This window comes from Cyanistes caeruleus, chromosome 2 (assembly GCF_971803275.1).
Source record: "Cyanistes caeruleus chromosome 2, bCyaCae1.hap1.1, whole genome shotgun sequence".
NCBI classification, from domain to species: domain Eukaryota; kingdom Metazoa; phylum Chordata; class Aves; order Passeriformes; family Paridae; genus Cyanistes; species Cyanistes caeruleus.
Window position 1 is genome coordinate 7,314,954 of NC_141702.1, and position 20,938 is coordinate 7,335,891.

The 20,938-nt window shown below is 38.7% G+C and overlaps 1 protein-coding gene across 13 annotated transcripts in view; it reads left to right on the plus strand.

The window, feature by feature from the left end:
• The window catches only part of ITSN2 (intersectin 2), an 80,429-nt gene that overhangs the window by 13,488 nt on the left and 46,003 nt on the right, over nt 1-20,938 (plus strand). For all 13 annotated transcript variants that reach the window (XR_015282697.1, XM_086875668.1, XM_086875673.1 and 10 more), the window contains exons 3-4: nt 17,794-17,886; nt 19,538-19,601. Coding sequence is in view for 12 of the 13 variants with exons in the window: in XM_086875668.1 (XP_086731794.1) it covers nt 17,794-17,886; nt 19,538-19,601 (157 nt within the window). In the remaining variant the exon portion in view is untranslated. The remainder of the gene's footprint in view (nt 1-17,793; nt 17,887-19,537; nt 19,602-20,938) is intronic.

Genomic DNA, 20,938 nt, shown 5'->3' on the forward strand with positions numbered 1-20,938 from the left:
GGTGCTGCGAGGCTGGGAGGGAACAGCATCTCTGCAGTGTAATTTGGGCGACGGGAGATGCCTGGAGTGGCTGACAATCTCGGATCGTTTACAGGGCTGAGGAATGTGTGAGTTGTAGTGCGAACACTGCCTGACTTTAAGGAAGGAATATGCTAAGTAATAGTTGATTAAACTTGCATACCTTTTCTGTTACGTAATTCAGTACAAAATGTGCTCCATTATAGTCCATTACACTGTTTATTTTAAACAAAATATTTGAATGTGTCAAGCAGTTTGTGACATTGATGAAAACAATCAGCCCTTAAAAAAAAAAAAAAAGAATTTTCCTCTTGATTGTGCTCTTTCCACTATATAAACTTATAAACTTTTGAATTTGTTTTTTAGTGATTTGCTTTCAAAGACATATGAGAGCTGGAACTTTGAAATTGTTCCTGTGTGTGTTTATGGGATGGAGCTTTTATTTTTAGAGAAGACTTATTTGTGAAGGCACAATTTGCGAAGACCTGCAAAGAAATTTGACATTTGTGTGTTGATATTTACAGAGATGGCTAAAATGAAAATAGAAATATAGAAACAATGTTTTGTACTTAAGACACACCTGATAAAAACAGAAAAATAGATACAGGAGTGAGTATTTATCTCATTTATCTGTGAAGGTTACTGGGAGGTCTTTAACTAATTTAGAAAATTGTCACTGAGATAAATTGGGAAATTGTTTGGTTTTTTTCCCAGAACAACATTCAGATTTCAAATTAAACCTCTGTTTTACAAACCTGTTTCATGTGAGCATAAGACATTTTGTAAAAAAAAAAAAATGAATCTGTGGAATCAACACTTTTTTTTATACAGTCAGCTGTAGTTTTTTCCAGACTTTGTTTCACAGACCTTACAATAAAAGCCAAGTAAAATGAGTCAGTAAATACTAGGGGAAATTGTATGGACCAGATGATTTTTTTTTTTCACTTAATTTGACATAGTGGAATTGTTTTTTTATTATTATTTTTGCCACACAGTTTTTGCTTCTCAATTTAAAAAAAAAAGTCAGAAGCTCTCTTTGGAGAAGATACAGCTTTATGTTCTTGGCTGTCTCTGTGGCTGATGAATGCATAAGTTATTTGATATCTTTTTGTTTTGGCTTTTTTTAAGCCTTAGTTCTGCTGTATTGCAGGTCTGCTGTCAGTACTGACCACATACATTGCTCTCAGAAGGCTTCATTTGGGAGAGTGATCCTTGATCTGAAATCCCTTGGGCAGTACTGTCTGCCACTCTGAAAAGGAATGGCATCAGAGGATTCTGTCCATCCCCTCTCAGACTTTTACTGTGTTGGAAGGCATAGTAAGAGAGAGAGCACAAGGAAGAGAGACTCCAGGCGATAGTTAAACTATTGCTCCTCGCAGAGTAGTTTGGATGACTGTGTCTTGCAGTCATGTATCTTACCAGAACTGGTGAAATTTCAAACAAGTCAGGTGTTTTAAACAATAGTTTTAAAGTGATTTCTGGGTAAATACTGAGCAACCTTTGGTGTTGAAGTTGTTCTCTAATCTTTGCTCCTCTTCCATGCTACTTGCCACTTGCAAGTGCTGCTGTAGTGCTTGCATTCAAAATAGTTCGCCTGCATTTGCCACTCATTGCAAGAAACATATAATTATGTTATTAGACCTTGGTAGTGACTTGAAGCATGAGATGAACAATGAGGTTATGTGTGAGACAACCAAGCCATTAGGCACTGCTGCAGCCTGGGAGCACTGGCTGCCTGCCTCACCTTTGTGTTAGCACAGCATTGACCCTTCCCTTTTGTATCCTACTGAGGGAAATAGTGGGTTCCTTCTGTGGGAAAAAAACCCTATTCTTACCAAGGTACAATATACTTAGCTTTTAGATCATGAGTAGTGTAATGCATGAAGTAGTTTCCGTTTCTGGGTTATTTTTGGCGTTCAGTGTTACAGAAAAGTGAGTGGATGGCATGGAGCAGATGTGTGTGCAAGTGTGTGATTATCTGACACAGTCTGAGAATTGCAGGGTTCAAAGCACAGTACTCGGTCTCAAACAAATACAAATGGGAGATGCTACAACACTTTATTGACCAGCCTAAGCAGAGAAAGCAGCTCTGCACAGGAACCTGAGAAAGAAGGGGAACTGAGTGTGTGTAGTTCCAGTGGAGGGACTTAGCTTTGTTGAGGCACCTTCAGAACATACCTTGCCCGAGCAGTGTCCTGCTGTCCTGGGAGCTGGCGTGTTCTTCTGTGACCACGTGCAAGCATTGTGTGCTCTAGGGGCACCTGCTGTTGATAGACCTTTCTTTAAAGTCATGAAGGGACACAGTGCCCAGAAAGGAGCTCTCTTTGACTCTCCATGCTCTCCAAGGTGACCTTTGTGGGTGCCTTACTATCAAGCTGAAATTTGGAGGAAAAGAAGGACTAAAGAGTGGGTGTTGGTTTTTCTGGAACTCAGGGCAGATCTGTTGATTTTTGCAAATTTTTATCTCGGGCAAAATGTAAAGGTTATGGTGACATTTTATATGAAAAGGCAAGGCTGAGCAACATGTTTCTTATACAGCACCAGATGGAGAAGAGACATTTATGTATCTGGACTCCAGTTCTATCAAGGAGCCACTCCAGACATACCCTTCTCCGCAGTCTGCAAACAAGATTGAGGATACCCTACTAAGAGTTTAGTTCTATCCTGTAACTGCTTAAATATTGTTCATTATCCCTGTGAAAATGATAATGCAAACCCATTTTATGGTAGTTGATTCTTCTTACAAACAGTTCTTCATCTGGATGACCTTGCTTAGGAATTTATGCTGAGTCTTGCAAAAAGTTTCACTAAATAACAACTTCAGCATTGTGTTTCTAAAGAAAGAGTTAATATACTAACTGCAAAAGACGCTTAAAAGGATGGAGGCTTTAATAGGTTAAAATGTACTTCTGTCTAATTTGTCTCAGTGATTGCTGCCTTTGTCACTGGAAGAAGTAACCTTCACTGCCGTGGGATGGGTTCTTTTCAGCTGGAAAGGAGTTGCAAGACGTTCCTTTTCCAATTCTCCTTCCTTCTGTAGGCTAGATTTGTTCAGGGTTTGATATCCATGCTGATGGATCTTGGTTTGAGGAGATACAATCTTAAGGGACCACCTGGAACAAGGAAAGCAGTATTTGCTGATCAGTATCTTTCACATTGTTTACTTAAGTACCATTGGAATTTTTGGGCTGTGCTTTTTTTTTGTTTATGTTTTTATTTGCCGTTTCTCTTCCCTTCTACCACCTGTTTCCTTTCGATATAAATTTTCTGTGGTCCAGCAGGAAAATCTCTGATAAACTGAGGTGTAGAAAGTAATAGCTGTAACTCATTTCATGTGCTTCTAAACCTCCACAAATAAAACTGGATTTTGTGCTGCTGTGAATAGAATTTTATGTCCTCACACTTAGGTGTGTTGGAGACTAAAGTAGACATAAGGGGTTCTGTGAGGTCCCAGTTCCATAGTGTCAAGGGTAAAACACCAACATGTTCTGCTGCACTTTCTCTTTAAAAAAAAAGTCAGTCTCAAGCTTTGCAGTCTGAATTTTTTTGAGTTAGGAGCAACCCTGGTCATCAGAGTTCAATTAAAACTGCTTGAGTGCAACCTGACTCTTCACCTTGTGTGCATTGTAGATATGGAAACTGTAGACTTGAATATCAACAAGTGTAGATAAAGATACAAAGCTGAATGAGACCTTGCAAAACAAGTATCAGAACTTGTTCTCCCATCTAAAAACAGGAAAAGGAAAGAAATTAGAAGATGAGCAAATATTTTCTCTGTCTTTATTTATGAATTAAACCTTCCTTACAGTGAGGGTAGTGGTGTCAGTTGATATGGAGCAAAATTCATATGCTCAAGTCAGGGGGTGTTTATCTTCCACTGTCATGCCCTGCAAAAAATTAGATTTCCAGTGTGTCTGCCATATTATGTTTTCTTTAATCTTGTATGTCAGAAATAGTGCTGTAGGTTTCAGAATACAAGGTGTCTTATTTATATTTAATTGTGAGGATAATATGATTCACATGGAAGATGCAAGAGAAAATCTGAGAAGGAAAAAATAGCTAGACATGGATTATATGTTAAATGGAGTAAATGGAAATAGGTTTTAAGAAGGGAAGATTGCACTTTATGCCTTCTTCAATACCTGAGTTTTGTAGAAAATGTGTAACAGATCCCATAGTTGGATTTCATTAGAGAAATAAATGGCTAAAAGGGAAAGAAAATGCAAATTTTAGATCAGAATGTTGTAGTCACGTTATTCTTCATGGATTTTATCATGATCTCAGTCTTAATGGTTATTTATGGCAATATCAGTAAAAAGAAAACATATGCTGGTTAAATTGGAAGATGGAAAAGTCTGGGGTAGTTTTCCTGCCAGAATTACACAGTATGGGCTGCATATCATTGCTTAAGTTTCATCACATTTCTGCTGTGCTGACTTCAAATAGCTTTTTAGCCATACTATTATGGGCTAGAAGAATTCTTGCTGTATGCTGGGAACTCAGCAGTTGGCTGTGACTAATGAGGAAGACAACCGGATGTATTAGAAGATCACGTAGTAATTACGTGATTTGAGGGAGAGGAAATGCATCCTAAAATGTGGTGGATGAAGTAAGGAGTGCTGTGTGCTATTGCTTCAGGCACTGGTGAGACATTGTGAGTTACAAGGTAGAATTTGGGTTATCTGCTTAAGAGAGGGGAAAAAAATCCCTGAGTGAAATAGATCCAGAGCTGGGCTTCAGTGTAATTAATTAAGTGCTGAGAAAGAATAAAGGGATTGCCTTTGTTAACCTGCCCAGATAAAAGCTTATTGTTTTGTTTTGGGTTTTAATTTCAATTCCATTGCATTTCTTATTCAGTAAATAAATTTGCTCTTTATTTTTTCTTACTAGGAAGAACAACGTTAAAGAAGGAAGCTAACTTGTCTTTGAGTACAGTGTTAGCACAAGGGTAAATAGAGATGAGCTAGCTGTTGATACAGTTGGTCTGGAAATGGGAATGGTTCTGTCAGCAGTGACATTCTGGACCATGGTCAAGGAGGAAATCTGATTGCCTTAAGGCAGTACTTGCATTTTAGGAAGGAATGAATATATTAGGATTTCTTGGAGAAGCAGCAGTCTGCACATGGTGACCTTGGAAGTCCCTTCCAATCCTGTGCTCCTAAAATGTAATGAAGAATTAGATAATAATGAAGATTAGTGTTAGATCTCGAGCTGTTAACTTACTCTAGGCCTATAGCTTTGTCTTGCTAAGATTTCCTTTTGTTATTATCATGTGTTAGCTTTTATAAGAGTAGTTTACACTGAGTGGGAAGCCCAGGATGGTTTTTATCTGGAATACTAATACTATAATGCAGGCTGCTATATTCATTTTGGATGTCAGAGAGACTTCCTGGTGTTTTTCCTTCAAAGCATATAGAACCCTAAACAAAAAGTGCAAGAAAATCTACAAATACTTTCCCAAAATGGAACAGAAGGCTGAAGGTTTAGCTGAGAAGACTCAGAAACATAAATCTAATATGGCCAAGTTTCAAAGTGCTTTGACTGTTAAAATGTTTATTTGCTTGGAGGTTTAACTCCCAAATTTGTGAAATACATTACTCTGATAAACCACTTCATGTGATTGTTGCAATTCGGGGTTGATGAGCATTGTGTGAAGTGGCACCATCTTAACATCTACTAAATTCCAAATCATCTGTGATCATCACTTTGAGCAGGCCATAGATGATACTAATCAGTATTGGCAGAATGAGTTCAGGTTTAGCCCACTAATTATAATGGCAAGAACAAACACATTTTTCAGGCAGTGTGGTCTGTCAAATATATTTATATAATGCCCTATTACTTTAATTAGGAATCTTGTGTGTTTGGGATTTCCAGTGTACTGCATCAGTTCTTTCAGACATCTGTTGTTTTTCTGACAATGGGACAGCAACCTTAAATCATCACTGAGAGAGCTGGAAGGGGCAAAACCCTGGAAAGCTGAACAAATGTCAGTGTCCATGGGACTATCATTCATACTGGCTGTCTTCACAGATGATATTTTAATAAGCTAAAAACATCTGTGCTTTAGTTGGATGTGAAGTTCTCTGTATGTGAATTTCAAGAACAGGTAAGATTAAATGAATATCAGGAACTTTCATTGCTCTTTTATTTCTTCTTGCTGAAGTAATTTGCTTAAAAACTTTTTTATATATGTCAATATAAATAAGAGGTGGTATATTTTAAATTATGCACTGACATTTTCCCCTGCCTCTCTTCTCATAACCATGATTGAGCATTGAAACATGATCTCTGCAGCACAGTTGTTTATTTAGGAAACACATCTTCCCTGAAAAGTCTTGGTTTTACTGTTGCTGAACGCTGCTCCTGTTACTGTGTTATTGATACTTGTATAACTACTGAAAAGGGTACACTTACATTTTCTTACCAGTTACAAGTGAAATTTGTGCAAGAAATAGTAGTGCTTCCATAGCTCTGTATTTGACAGGAAATCTTCAGGCTTGGGGAAATAAAATGTACAGGTGTGAGTTACTGTATAAACTCTCTGATGGAGCTGATGCGGGTTGGAAGGCCAGCAGAGTCTCTCTTATTTCTCATATTCTCTGTATTCAGACTGGATTAAGAAATACACAGACAGTCCTTTTTAACCTGGCCTGAAGATAACATTCACTAAGTTCCCTTTTCTGGAAATGATCCACTCTGTAGCTGCCAGAATCTGTTACACAAAGGGGTCTGGAATTAAACACAAAGTAAGGATACCTGTGAAAAAGGTGGCCACAGAGAGGTTGTGGCCCCTATGATAAGTGAGACTAAACGGGTGAGAGTTGTTTAGTTTAGTTCAGAGACAGCTAAGGAGAGTTCAGGGTTTTTTTTAGAGACAGCTAAAATCCTGTCAAGCAATAACAGTATAGAAAATGCTAACAAGGGAAGAAATATTCACTATGTTTTTTCATAGCTGAAAAGGCAACATGATACCTAGTGAAATGATTGAGTTTAAGGCTAGCAGAAGAAAATGGGTCTGTTTGCTGGTTTGGTAGTTTGTTTCACACAGTGAACAACTCACAACTCATTTTTAGGACTCACTGTCTCTTAAGATGTTTTGGAAACAGTACACGGAATCAAAACTTGAGGAGGAAAGATCTGTGCCATGGCTATTATATGGTTGCTGCGTTTTTGGTTTTTTCTCCCCTTTTTTTCTCTTTTTCTTTCTTTTCCCCCCTTTGGGGGCTTTTTTGGCCCAAGAAGCTTGCTAAATTGGTGGTTTCTGGCAACTGAGAAACTAATAACTGTAATACCCTGGGAAGAATTCTGTTCCAAATTCTAGCCTGTAAATGTCCCTATGAGCTGCTGGTAAAGCAGGATTAGGGAGTGTGATATAAACTGATACCAATTGTTGTATGAATATAAATTAAACAGTTTTTAATTTATTATATTTCAAATCAAACCCCCATGTGTGCTAGGAAAGTAATATTTTATGTGTACTGGATATAGTTGGCAGGTTCTGCTAATTAGTAATTTAACCTTCTAAGGAGTACTGTTTAAGCAAACTCTTCTTATTCTTGCTTCTGTTTCCTTTGTGTTTCCTTTCAGTTTTTTCTTCATGTTTTCTTTCTGCCAGGACTAGAAGTTACAAAGAGGATAGTAACAAGAATGATTGAAGGTACAGAACCTTTTCCATATGTGGACTCATTGAATTGACTAGGACATTTCAGCTTGGAAATGAAAGGGTGGAAACAGTACCTGCCACCTTCCCAAGGTCATCCATTATTTTTCAGGCAAGGGAATGATAATTACTCTCTGATAACACATGGATTAACCAGTATCAGATGAAAGTACCATTGGCAGATCTCAGTCATACAGAGCACTTTGTACTGTGTCAAATAAACAATGAAAGCTGTAGGAAGTTGTGGATGACAAAATGTCTTGGATTCCTTAAATGATCAGAGATAGCTGGATTTTCCTTCTGCTAACGAGGCAGTATCTCTGGTTCAGGAGCTGCACTGGGGCTGAGGAGACATCCTGGAGCAGCACCACCACATGCTTGGCTCAGACTGTCACTCTGTGCTGGGATCTCAGCCTCTGCTGGAAGGACTGTTCCTGTGTTTTGTTTCCTGAATTATCTCCTATTTTTATTTTATTCCAAGATAATTCAGGAAATGCCTCTTCATTTTTTCTTCTCTCCCACCCTTCCTGTGTAATTTTTGGGGGAGTTTTTTTTGTTTGTCTGTTTTCATCTTCTCTTTCAAGTCTGTATCCCCCAGTTCCCCACTGCAAATATAACCCATCAGCTTTCCTCCTGGTCCCAGACTTCCTCCTCAAGCCTGAGAACCCGGAAATGTGGTTTTTATTCTGATGGCCAGATAGTGATGAGAGCTACAAAAATTACTAGAAAGGACCAATATTCCTGAAACAGAATTCTGTTCTGACTTTGTCAGTGTATGTCTTTGTGGGAGAATAATTTCCTTTACTGCACATAATTTCAAGGTTCACTTTGCATCCTCTTCCCTGGTTCCCAAGGTTCACTTTCCTTCCTCTTCCCAGCATTTCTCCTCCCGCAGAAAGATTTATTGGCTCCCACAGATGGAAACTCACCTGAATCTTATTAGTTTTGCTGCACTCCACAGAGGCTTGCTAGACAATAATTAAACAAATTGTTCTTTTGTAAATTTTTAATTAAGTCACAGGGTTGTTTTGTGAATGCTGGTGAGCAGCAGCAGCATAAAACATCCATTTCCAGGATTAGAAATGTTTTGTCTAAGCTTTGGTGATCTTCTTTCCACAAACATGGTGACTAAAAATTTTTATTTTCCTCATGGAAGGCTTTGATACTATACAAACTGAACTTGATGAGTTTACTCAAAAAAGCTTCTAACTTGTCCTTAACTGAAGGGTAAGCATTTCTTCCATCTTCTGTGTCAGGCTGGGAAGGAAGGCCATGGGTTTTGTCAGGTGGAAGTTTGCTCACCTTAAAAGCAAAATGAGGCAGGGCTTAAAGATGGAGAATTTAGCAAAGTATAATTATATTATGCCATGATAATATTGCTTACTTAACCTTTTCATACCTTCCATTGGAAAAACTCTTGTTGGTGTGACTTTTTTCTTCTCTCCATTTTTAAAATCCATCCAAAAGTATGAACTGCAGGTTTAGGGAAATTACCATTCCCCTGTGCTGGACACTGGAATAGCATGTGTCTCAAATCCTGTGTCCAGTTCTGGGCCCTTTAGTTCAGGAAGGACATTGAGGGGCTGGAGCGTGTCCAGAGAAGGGAACGGAGCTGGGGAAGGGTCTGGAGCACAGCTCTGATGAGGAGCAGCTGAGGGAGCTGGGAAAGGGGCTCAGCCTGGAGAAAAGGAGGCTCAGGGGGGACCTTCTCACCATCTACAACTTCCTGACAAGAGGGTGGAACCAGGTGGGTGTCGGTCTCTTTTCACAGCTAACAAATGAGAGGACAGGGGGAAATGGCTTCAAGTTGTACCAGAGGAGATTTAGATGCAATACTGGAAAAAATTTCTTTCCTGAAAAGGTTGTCAAGCATTAGACAAGCTGCCCAGGCAGTGGTGGAGTCACCTTTCTGAAGGCATTTGAAAGATGTGATGCCTGTGTGCCATGGTTTAGTGGTGGGTTTGGCAGTGCTGGGTTAATGGCTGGACTCCATGATCTTAAAGGTCTTTGCCAGCCTAAATGATTCTGTGGTTCTGATTCTGGGCCTGACAGACAGAACTGTCATTGGATAGAAGAAAGGGCTTGTTTCATGTTCTGCATCAGTATAACTCATCAGCTACAGCTGGTTTCACTGGCATTGTTTCTCCAGAATTAGGCAGAAAATAATTTTATATTAATTGCTGGTATTGAATTTGTATCTGGCAAAGGCTTAGGTTAAGCCCAGCTCTATGTGCCAACTTCTTCATGTAAGGAAAGGCAAAGTTAATTAATTTCTAAGAATAAAACATGAGTTTACCAACATTGCAAGTTACAGTGATTGCACTTTTTCATGAGAAGTAGGAAGCTTGCTTCATTAAAGCTTAAAAAAACCCCCTTTTGACTAAATTGTCAATAATTTTACAGAAAACTATGTAAAAGGTAGCATGTTAATTTGCAGTTCAGAATACCGTCAAGTTTATACACATTTCTAGTACTTTTACATTAGTGGAGCTTTAACAAAACTTAAAACCCTTTTATTTTTGGGGGTTTTTTCAGTATTTTGCTTCCTTGGTGTGGGTTGTTTTTTTTTTTTTAGTGCTTCAGTGGAATTGGCAATAATTTAATTAAAAATGATCTGCTGAAAATGGATAGCCTTAATGAGCTAAAAGATTCTGTGATATTTATAAAGTGTAGAAATACTATCCTGGTCATACAAACTGATAGCTTAAGTGCTTTGGAATAGTCAAATGCGCCGTAGAGTTCAAAAAAGAATTGGATCTATACTGTTACCATGGATTACACTATTATGGATCTCTAAATTGTTTTAGGGATTATACTCCTCCTAAAAGCATGGATTATGTTTCTACGTTGCGATCACTGCATGGCATGGAGTGTTCTGTGTTCCAGTGTTCTTCCTTTATGGATTTTGTGTACCAAAGTGGGGGCTGCCAGTCTCAAGATCACCAGGCAGAATTCTGAATCACAGGAGCAGGTGGATAGTTTGAACAAGCTCAGTATTTGATTTTAGTGAACTGCTCAACCTGAGGGTTCCCAGTATACCAAATATATGGAAATCCTGTACATAATGTAAAGAATATGAATTGTACTCTAAAATGCAATATGGCTGTTGTTTTGTCCACATTTCTTTAAGTTTGCTCTTCAATTAAACAAGCTTTTCTTGGCCAAGTCTTGTAGTCTTGCATGTGCCTGACACTATTTAACAACCTGTCTGCAGGTACCAGCTATTTTTGGATAACACACCAGAGATGCTTGAAAATCTTTAAAAGTTTTCTTGGCTTCAATGGGAACAATTCTTTGTAAATTTAGTGAAATTACAAAATTGAAGGGGAATCATGTTTCCTTGTATTTAACATGCTTCAGCTACAAGTTTTTCCTTTTAACTATGTGCACACAAAAAGAAATTGCTGAAGTTACAGTTAAGCACAGAAACAGATACCCTTTTCCTCTGGCAGCTGCCTTGGTGTTGCTTAATAAAACTGAGAGCCTCCATGGAGCTTTTCTGGTAGGACGAGCAATTGGGGATTAATATAGGTATTGTGAAAGGAGATTTCATGTGGCTCCTGCCATGGCCTGAGATTGTGGAAGCTAGGAATAGCAGGTGAAATTCTCAAGGAAGAGCAGGTGATGCTTTGGGGTGGACCCAAAGCCTCCACAGTAGTAGTTCACAACACATTAGCATACCTTAATAAAGTTAAATGCTGATTATTAGTTATTTTTCCCCTGTGTTTGATATATAGAATCAACAGCGAAGGAGGGAAGCAAATACTGAAAATTGCAGTAACACTATAAAGAATCTCATATTCAGACTGATGGTAAAACGTTCTGTGTATTTTCAGACTCCTGGAGTGTTTACTCACCACTGAGGAAGAATTAGAAGTCTGATTCAGTATCCCATTTGGGAGTGTTAAATCCAATCTGTGATAAATACTTTTGTGGTAAATTTATCTGCAAACACAGACTGGAATTATTAGATTTATCCTAATATGTCCTAGACCATACAACTCTCTGGAGGCTCCTAATAGGAGACTGTAATGTGATTGCTGGTTCCATTTAGGAAAACCCCTTGTTATACAGCTTGAGGCATGTTGCTGCATGTCTCTGCTGAAATTACCCTGTCCTTAAACATAGGGATAAATATTTATTTAAGGTCATTATGAATCTTCATGCTAGATTTTTTGATGGTTACAGAGGTGGTGGTATAATCCTCATGATTTATATGTACAAGGAATTCTCTTACAATTTAGGTTTATTATCTCTGTGAAGTTAATTAACTTTTTAGTTGTAGGAGCATAGTTTTTATTAGAGGAAAAACAGGCAATGCCTGTGAATGAGAAACAAAGACATTCTGGAGAATGTGAGAAATACATGTTTTTTTCTTATCAGTAATCCTGCTGTTCTCACTATAGCTTCCATTGGCCTATGGGCAGTACTAACCAGTGGCAGAAGTCTTACAGAGCATTTTCAAGTCTATTTACTTCTAGGACTGCCATCTTTTTTCAATGGTGATTTACTGTTTTAAAGAAAGAACAGAGTTTGTTTCTCTTTTGACGTTGGCAGCCCATCAAAGCAAGTACTTTATTTTATTCAAAAGGTTATCTGTCTGATGCAGTGTTGCAAAGACATTTCTGGAGCTTTCCTGAAATGCTGGGGTTCTGCCATAAGCAGACATCCCTACTCTCACCTCTAGAGGTGTCTTTTGTTTAAAATTAACTTAAAGAAACTGAAGATGTCTAATCAACAGCAAAGTCACTCGTTTCCAACAATAGAAAACTGTGAGTGCGGCCACACTGAGTACAGAAATACCTGTTACATGAAAGTGAGGTCAGTCTGTATTTTGTCATCTTCAGAGAAGTCTTGAGAATTAAGTTCAAAGCATATTTAGTTTTGGGTGTTTGGGTCTTTGTTATCCCACATGGACTTTTTTACATGGTCAGACTCCACATGTGATGTTGAGCTCTTGGATGTGTTGTGGAGTTTTGGGGTGTGCAAGTAAAGGACCTTTCACTGTTGGTTTTCTGTTTTGGAATAGGGAATCTGTGGAGAAATTTCTTGATGTGAAGTCGGGTTTCCAATATTGGATATAGAGAACAATTGCCAGTGCTGACATCTATTCAGTTTTCTTTAAAAGTACCAGCCTTCTCCTGAAAAGAAAGAAAATTTGGCCTCTGTCTTCCAGAAATCTTACTAAGATAGACTTCTGGCTTTTCTTTGCAGGCAAAGACAGTAGTTACTTTGTTCTAGGGAAAGTCTCTGTCGGGAAAATCTCTCAAGTTCTGCATTTCTTGAGTTTTGATTCCTAAAAATGTAGGGTAGTCAAATATAATGCTGGCTTCATGTATGAAGTTGTAAGATTCTAAAGTAACCTATTTTGAAGAATAATAAATTAGTGAGATATCTTCTTGTCAGAGAGATTACACTGTTTTTCCCTCCAAAATGTTATCAGTTGTAGTTGGAAAAAATTATTTAGATCTCAAAAATCTCCAGGAAATTTAAGCTGAGTCAGAAAAGTAATGTACTATTCATTGTCTGCAGCAAAGCCTCTCTTGAGAGCACACTACAGAGCATGTAGTAGCAACTGTATTTTGATTTCTGGTGGGGAGCTGATTTGTACAAGTATTGTAGCTCACTGCTGCTTGGACAGCCAAAGGTTCAGCACTGCTCCATCAAGGAGATTTGTGTCTCTTGCCCATCCTGTGGTCAGAGAGGTCTGTGGTACCTGCAGTTTGGTTTGTTATTCATGCGTGACTTGCCATGAGTGAGGACTGGGGCTGTGTGGACAGAAGAAGAGCAGCAATGTCTCTATGCAGAATTCATTGGATCTGGTTTACAGGCAAGATGTTTCTCTGAAACTGAAGGCATGTTGGTGCAAAAGCATGGCTGAGCTAAGCCAGACAAGTTTAGATGATACATCTTGGATAGCAGATGTTTGACTCTTCCTGGAGTTTTGCCTTTCCACAAAAAGGAATATCATCACAGTTCAGCATGCCCAGGATATGGTTGTGTGTAAAACAGGCAGTGTAACTTTTCTCAGCAGTTGCATTGAGTGGCCATTTTTATCACTTGTGGAAGTTTTGGGGAGCAATCACAACATTTGTGAGGATTGTAGCATGATTTTCCGTAGCGTGATTTGATGGTGATAGCGCCGGAGAACTGAGTTTCAGACTAATGTTGGCTGTGTTTCTGTGATGGTCTTGGTTGTAAGTATATAACAATTAAGCATATAAAATTGCTGTGGAGAGTGGTGTCATGATGTGCTTTGTGGAATTGCCAAGACCTTGTGAGTCCCATTGTTGGAAGTGTTTGTTTCAGATAGACTGCTATGGTATTTTCACATGGTATTTTGAGAAATCTTCCTATGAGCTTTTCTGTACACAGATTTTACTTTTCTTAATTGTGTCACCAGGGATACCATCAAAAGAACGGGGAGCACCTGGTTAAGCTAAACGCAAGCATTCACAGTGGTTCAGTCTTCCCTCTTGTGCTCTGCTCTTCATGTAGTTTCTGTGGCATATGGGGTGGGAGTTGAAAAAAACAGTGAATCCTTTAAATAATAAGTGTGGGTGAGGTTTGACTGCTTTCACTGTGGATCCCTACCAGAAGCACTGGGGTTTTAATTTTTATTTTACACAAATACTTCCATTGTCCAACAGTTATTAACCTCTGTTCAGAAAACAATGACCTGTTCTAGTTCAGGCTGCAGATGACAGACACTCTCTCAAGTGATGTTAGGATAAAACTTAATTTTCTGGGCATTTGTTCAGCCATAGACAAGCACTAAAATTTCACTGGGAGGTGTGCTGACTTAAAGGGGTGTTGTTCTCTAGATTCTAATTCCTGCTACGAGTATTTATATTTTTAAAAATCAATGTTTTTATACACTGGATTTTTAGACTTACTACATTTTCTTACATGCCTAAAAAGAAACCAGCAGAGAGCATATCTTTATGGAATGAATCACCAGAGAACTAAGATTTTCAGTCTCTGTCCTTAGGGAAAGGGAGAATCTGAATTTTTTCTTACTGTTGAAAATAAATTATTAGCAAGTTCTCAGGGTGTATATTTGGTTCCCTGAAACATTCCCACAATGTGCTTTTGATAATGTGTGTTTGTAGTTACCACTATTCCATGACAGCTGCTTGCACTGACTCACTAGGACTGTGGAAGGCTGTAGAAACACTTGCTGATATAATAATGTGGTTTTAAAGATTCCAAGAATTTCTTTCTTAAAACAAAGTTTATACTTGCAAGAAACTTGGGGTTGTTCAAGCTGGAGAAGGCTCCAGAGAGACCTTTCTGTGCCTTTTCAGTATTTGAAGGGGACCTGTAAGAAAGGTGGGAACACTCTAGCAGGACCTGCTGTGATAGAAGGGGTGATGAATTTAAATTTAAAAATTTAGATTTCAAATAGATGTAAGATAGAATTTTTCTACAAGGTTGGTGGAGCCCTGGTGCAGGCTCCCTAGAGAAGCTGTGGATGCCCCATCCCTGGAAGTGTTCAAGGACATGTCGGATGAGGCTAGTGGAAGATGTTCCTGCTCCTTGCAGGGGTGTTGGACTACATCCTAGAATCACAAACATGGAGCAGAAAGGACTTTAAAGATGTCATTCCAGAGGTAAAATATGCAAAATATCAAGTGTGCAAAAAATAGCCATGTTCTTGGGTGTGTTAAAGAATGTAAAAATGAGAATGAGTGACTGTGGATCTTGGATCACTTGTTGAATGAGATTTTAATCATCATCCAGCTACAGGTGTGAATTTGGGGATTTGCTGACCTGCAAGGTTTTAACACATTTGAGACAATGCTGCGTAGAATGCTGAACCTCATAATTGGAGAGGAAATATAATTTACCAGTTAGTAAAACAACTCTTTGAATACAGAAATATGTTAGATTTGCAAGATTGATGGCCATCTTCTAGCTTAACTTGTGGCATGTAAGCAAGAAACTCTGAATATATAAACAAAAGCTGCCTTACACTGTTAAATTGGATTCTCTAGAGGAGCTATGGTGATGGTCGTAACTCCAGTCAAGCAATGTTACTGTGTTTTTATCACTTTGCACCCACTGACCATGTGAGTATAGTATGGTGGTCTTAATCCTTCTGTCGTTGATTTTAAAAAGCAGGAGAGTGTTGCAGCTACCTGCTTCAAAAGATGTTCCGAGAGGAATATTTAATGGAAGGAAAATGTAATGTTGTTAATATTTTGCTTTTCAAAAATGAAAAAAATAGTCAATTTCTCTGAAGTGGCTGTTGGCAGCTTTAGGAGAATTTTTTCATCTGGTTGAGATAATTTCTATAATCTATCCACATTTTATGCACTTCCCATTTTTATCTTAAAATTAACACTTTAAAGAAGTCTAAGTGCTGCTCTAATTTTTGTTGTTGGGTGTTAGTTGTCCTCATTAGTGTTTTACACTAATACTTGCAGTGCCCGTTGACTTCAAGGCATCTGATTCAGATTTACTTCACTTTATTATCAGTATCTAATCCAACTTTATTTATGCGCATTTAATCAGAGGAAAAAAGGGTGGGTGTTCTTGAAGTGCAATTTGATATGCAACCTGCAAGAAGACTCTCTCATTGAGGCCAAAGTAAAAAACAAAATGGTATATCCTCAAGAGAGAGAAGCAAAACTCCAAATTCAAGTGTGTAGATTGTATCCTAATGCCCTCACATCTTTTCTGTCATACATCTCCCCAATGAGTTTCTGTTTTGTTTTGGTCTTTTTAACGATTTTATTTCTCTACTAGAGAGCAAGGGTGAAGAATTAAATCTGTACATATGCAAGGAGAAATACAGTTTTAACAGGCAGTTCTTAAGAGGAATAATTAAGTCTTTTTAGAAAAATGTATTTCTTTATGTTGATAAACACCGATAAGATGACTAAAATCATTACTCTGTCTGTATTGGCAAGTAGATAAGCTCATGGTCCCTTCAACTTTGCTGTTATACATTGAAAAACAGTGCAAAAAGCTCTTGAAGTTCTGAAGATTCAAAGCTTTGAAATAAGGTTTATGTAGGAAGAGAAAGCATTTTATGGTAACTTTTTTTCGAAGTGCTGTGGCTTTTAAAGCAAGTTGTTAATATCTTACTAGAAGAATTATTTATTCTCTTGACTGTCTTTTAGTGAGCAATACAAACGCTTGAACAGAATAACAGTTCTTTGGAAGTAGTAATAGCAGAATGTAATTTTAGAATGTTCTACATGTAATAACCTTTCAATACTGTTTTGAGTGGTTCCATTCAGAATTTTGGCTAATTCTTGCATTCATTGATTTGAAAAATTAAATATTTGTCAAGAACTTCCCAACTAAAACTTCCTCCTACTTAAAAAACAAACAAAATTATTTCTGGCAAGCTGCTTTTCCTGCAAAGGATGCACACCCTGACCTTTATGCAGCAGGTTGCAGCATTTCTGACAGTCCATCTGGTTCTGCCTGGTATTACCAGCACAGCTCTGTAAACACAGTTATTCCCTGTAACTTCTCATTCCTGCTGTCAGGCTGTAATATTTTATACTTCATAAAGTATTGAAAAATGTGAAGTGGAAATTGCATGCTGTTTTAAGAAAAACAGCCCAAAATGTCACTTCTTTGTCAGACAAAAACAAATAATTTTTGTTAGCAGTCCCAATTTTGCTTTTAGAGTGTTGGCGAGACAAGTGAAAGCCTTTTTGGCACCTGAAGGGTGTTAACCCTGTGCATGAGAACCTGGGTGACACCGAATGCCATTAGTTCATCAGTGAGCCAGGGGGGTGCTTGGCTCACACAGGGGATGGTGAGACACATCCTGCCCGGGCTGCAAACAATCAGCAGTGACAGGAAGCTGCTCTACACCAGCTTTGAAGGACAACAGAGTTTGTTTAAAAGCCGAGGGTGAAGCAGTCTGGCTGGGGGATTGTCTCCAGCTTGGCTTGCACATCTGGGAAGCAGGTTTGTGTTGCATAACGTCCTTGCCAAACTGGTAGGAGCTGGGTGTGTCCACATCTAACTTTGTCTCTTGAGAAAGTCAAGCTTTTCTTTTGCAAGTGATGTACTTTATTTTTGAAAGTTTTCAGCCTATTTGGTCATTCATTGCTTTTTGTTTATTCGTTTTGGGGTTTTTTTTCCAGGAGGGCCAAATATATGGGCCATCACCTCCGAAGAGCGGGCCAAGCATGACAAGCAGTTTGATAGCCTTAAACCCACGGGAGGTTACATCACAGGTTGGTCTGAGGCTCTGCATTACACATTAACTTCTGTGTACACATATCTATCTGTGTAGAACAGTTTGAGAACTGCATCCTATTTCTAGCCCTTTGTTGTGTGACTAATAACCCTATTCTTCAGGCCAACAGCCACAGGTTATTAGTAAACTTAACAAGCTTTCCTCTGAAGTCTGGCACGGGAATGCTGTTCTGTTTAACCCTGTCACTTCTGCAGCCACCAGCTGTGTGCTGCCATTCTGCCTAGTTTCAGAAACCAAGGCAAAATCCATGCTCAGATGGGTGGCTGCCAGGGAGCACTTGGAGTAGCTGTTGTGGCAAGTGACACCAAACACAGTAGAAGTGGCTCTCCTCAGTCTGAGGAGAGAATGCTGTGCTGTAAGATGCCATTGTTTGGGAGGAGGAGGCAGGGAGAGGGATGCTGACAGCTTGTCCTTGTTAGCAGCTGCTTGAAATTTGGGCCGTTGGGATGTTGAGTCCGTTCAGCAGGGACTGACTGGACTAAATGGAATTTTGCAGGGCCTGCTGTCAGTTCCAGTTGCACTCAGCTGCGTCTCCTCTGAGACAATTGGGTCACGTTGCTATGCACCTCAGAATTTGCAGGTTTTAAATTTAAAATCTGCTTTTGATATCAAGAAAGACCAAATTTCATTGGCAAAGATGTCTTAATTTAAGAATGCCTCGTTCTTTGTGTGTGGCTGGGCACTAAAGACCAGCCCTAACCACTCCTATGTGCCCAGCTAGCCAGTAATGCTCTATCTAGTTGCTCCACTGGCCCTGCTTTTCCTCTTTGGGAGCTGGAAAAACTGAGGAGAGAGTGCAAAGTTGTCTGTTTGAAACATGCTCATCTGGCTAAATGGCACCTAACTCCTGGTTTGGCCAAACAGCACTGGGAGGTTGGTGTTTACCTCCAGCTGAAAACTATGCAGTCTTAGGGACTACCCTTCGGCCACATCTGGGCTCTTACCTGCATCTACATCTGCAGGCTTGTTATTTATTTGGCAAATGCTTGAGATAAAAGGTTGTTTATAATACAAGAGAGAGCTGAAAGAGTAACCTGAAGTCTTAGTTTTAAGCATCTAATTCACTCAGATGTAGGCATAAAAACCACCGTCCCTTGATTATGTATACAGATTGATGTGGAACTTGGTATGGGATTGCACAATAGTTCCTATTTCTTCTTGAAATACTGAAATCATAGGTCTTGTCTGTCAGAAAAAAGAATATTATTTAGAACATGGTGTTTTCCTAGTTTTTCTAGACACAATACTGACTCAAGTTAGATGGGATAGAGAAGAAAAGAAACAGCATTCTCATCCTTTTGTGCATAAGTAATTGGGGCAGGACTAAATTTTCAGTCATTCTTTATTTCACGCATCTTTTAAGATGCTGGCAGCTGTTGATTTGTGACCTGTTGAAATTTTTATGGCTATCTGAAATCACTTTTCAGAGCAACGATTGGGAATTATGGAATAAATGGATGTCTGACAATCACTGTCACCAGTGTTAAAATCAGGAAAAAAAGCCCTGGAGAGCTTGGCATCCAGCATGGGGATTTCTTACAAAAACTTGATCCCCCAGGAGAGTGCTGAGCTCTTCAAAACTCTGTCTCTGGTATAAAAGTCTGTCTTTTTTTCCTTGTTTATCACAGGTGATCAAGCACGTAACTTTTTTTTGCAATCGGGTCTGCCATCTTCAATCCTTGCTCAAATATGGTAAGGTATTCTTTATTGTTTGCTTTTTCTAAGGTCTCCTGATGCATAGCATTCAAATGCTACCTTTGCTGTGTTGTGTTGTTTCACAGAGACTTTCAGCAGACAGGGTAGAAAGTGTCTGAATCATTGTTTTAATTTTATTAAATTTAGAGGAAGGTTCAGCCCATATGTGTACCAACAGTTAGTTGAAACTCAGTAATTTTTGCATATTTATGATGTTTCAAATTGGATCCTGGTGAATGCAGTGTTTTTGAACTACATTAAGGGATTGAATTACACATAAAGTAGAAGACAAGACAAGACAAAATCTAAAGTCACAGAAAAACTTGGTAGAAGAACAATTATGATATGCGAGATACCAAGCAATGCTGCAATACAGCAACAGTTGTAATACAGCTGGAAAAAAGTGCTGTTCCTTGCAGCATGTATGTGCTGAATGCAACACTTGAAATATTTTCTCCTCTGTACCCCCTCAGTCCTCACTAGAATCCTGTGCTCAGTTTGGGGTACTTGGCTGTAACCGAGACATGCGTGTGCTAAAAGGCATATATTTGAAAGTCATCATAATTAAAAACAACTTTAAGAGAAAGTGTTAAAGAAAATAACTAAATACAAGTTAGTTTTTCCTTCAAACACATAGAATCACAGACTTGTTAAGGTTAGAAAAGTGTTCTAGGATCGTCAAGTCCAACCAGCATCACCTCCATATTCACCATTAAACCAGACACCTCAGTGACTAGAAAAGAGGGGAAGGATTTTTCTGTGGGGCCTTGGAGTTTTGTACTGAGCAGTAACAGAATCAAAGGAAGAGTGAAGCTTAACATTAGTCTGATTTTTTTCTATTTTTTTAAATTTTTTTTCCCCCCTCCTGATTTTATTTACATTCTCGTGCTTGGTCCTTGCATGCTTAAATGATGTTTTGTATTATCCATCTGACCAGAAATTTTGAGGTTATGTGTGCACTGTTGCATATATTTCCTGTTGTATTTATTTGGAGAACTGTCAAAAGGAAGACAGTGTGAGTATCAGGCTTAGAAAACCTCACCACTCTGAGGTTAATTCACCACTGTGAATTAATGCAGTTTTCATAGTAGTGTACAGTGCCTTTAGGAGGTTTCTGCATCCTCCTGCATCCTGTTCCAGATTCTTCCATTAATTCTTTACCTTACCAAGGATTAATTTAAAATAATGATTCTGGCTGGGAGCATAAAGAAAAACATAGCAGAGGCTTGCAGCAGAGGCACCAAGTGTATTCACTGGGCAAGAGACTTCTGCTTTCCCAAATGTTTTCTTGCAAATTACATGTTTAATATATAGCAAGCTCAAAACTGAACTCT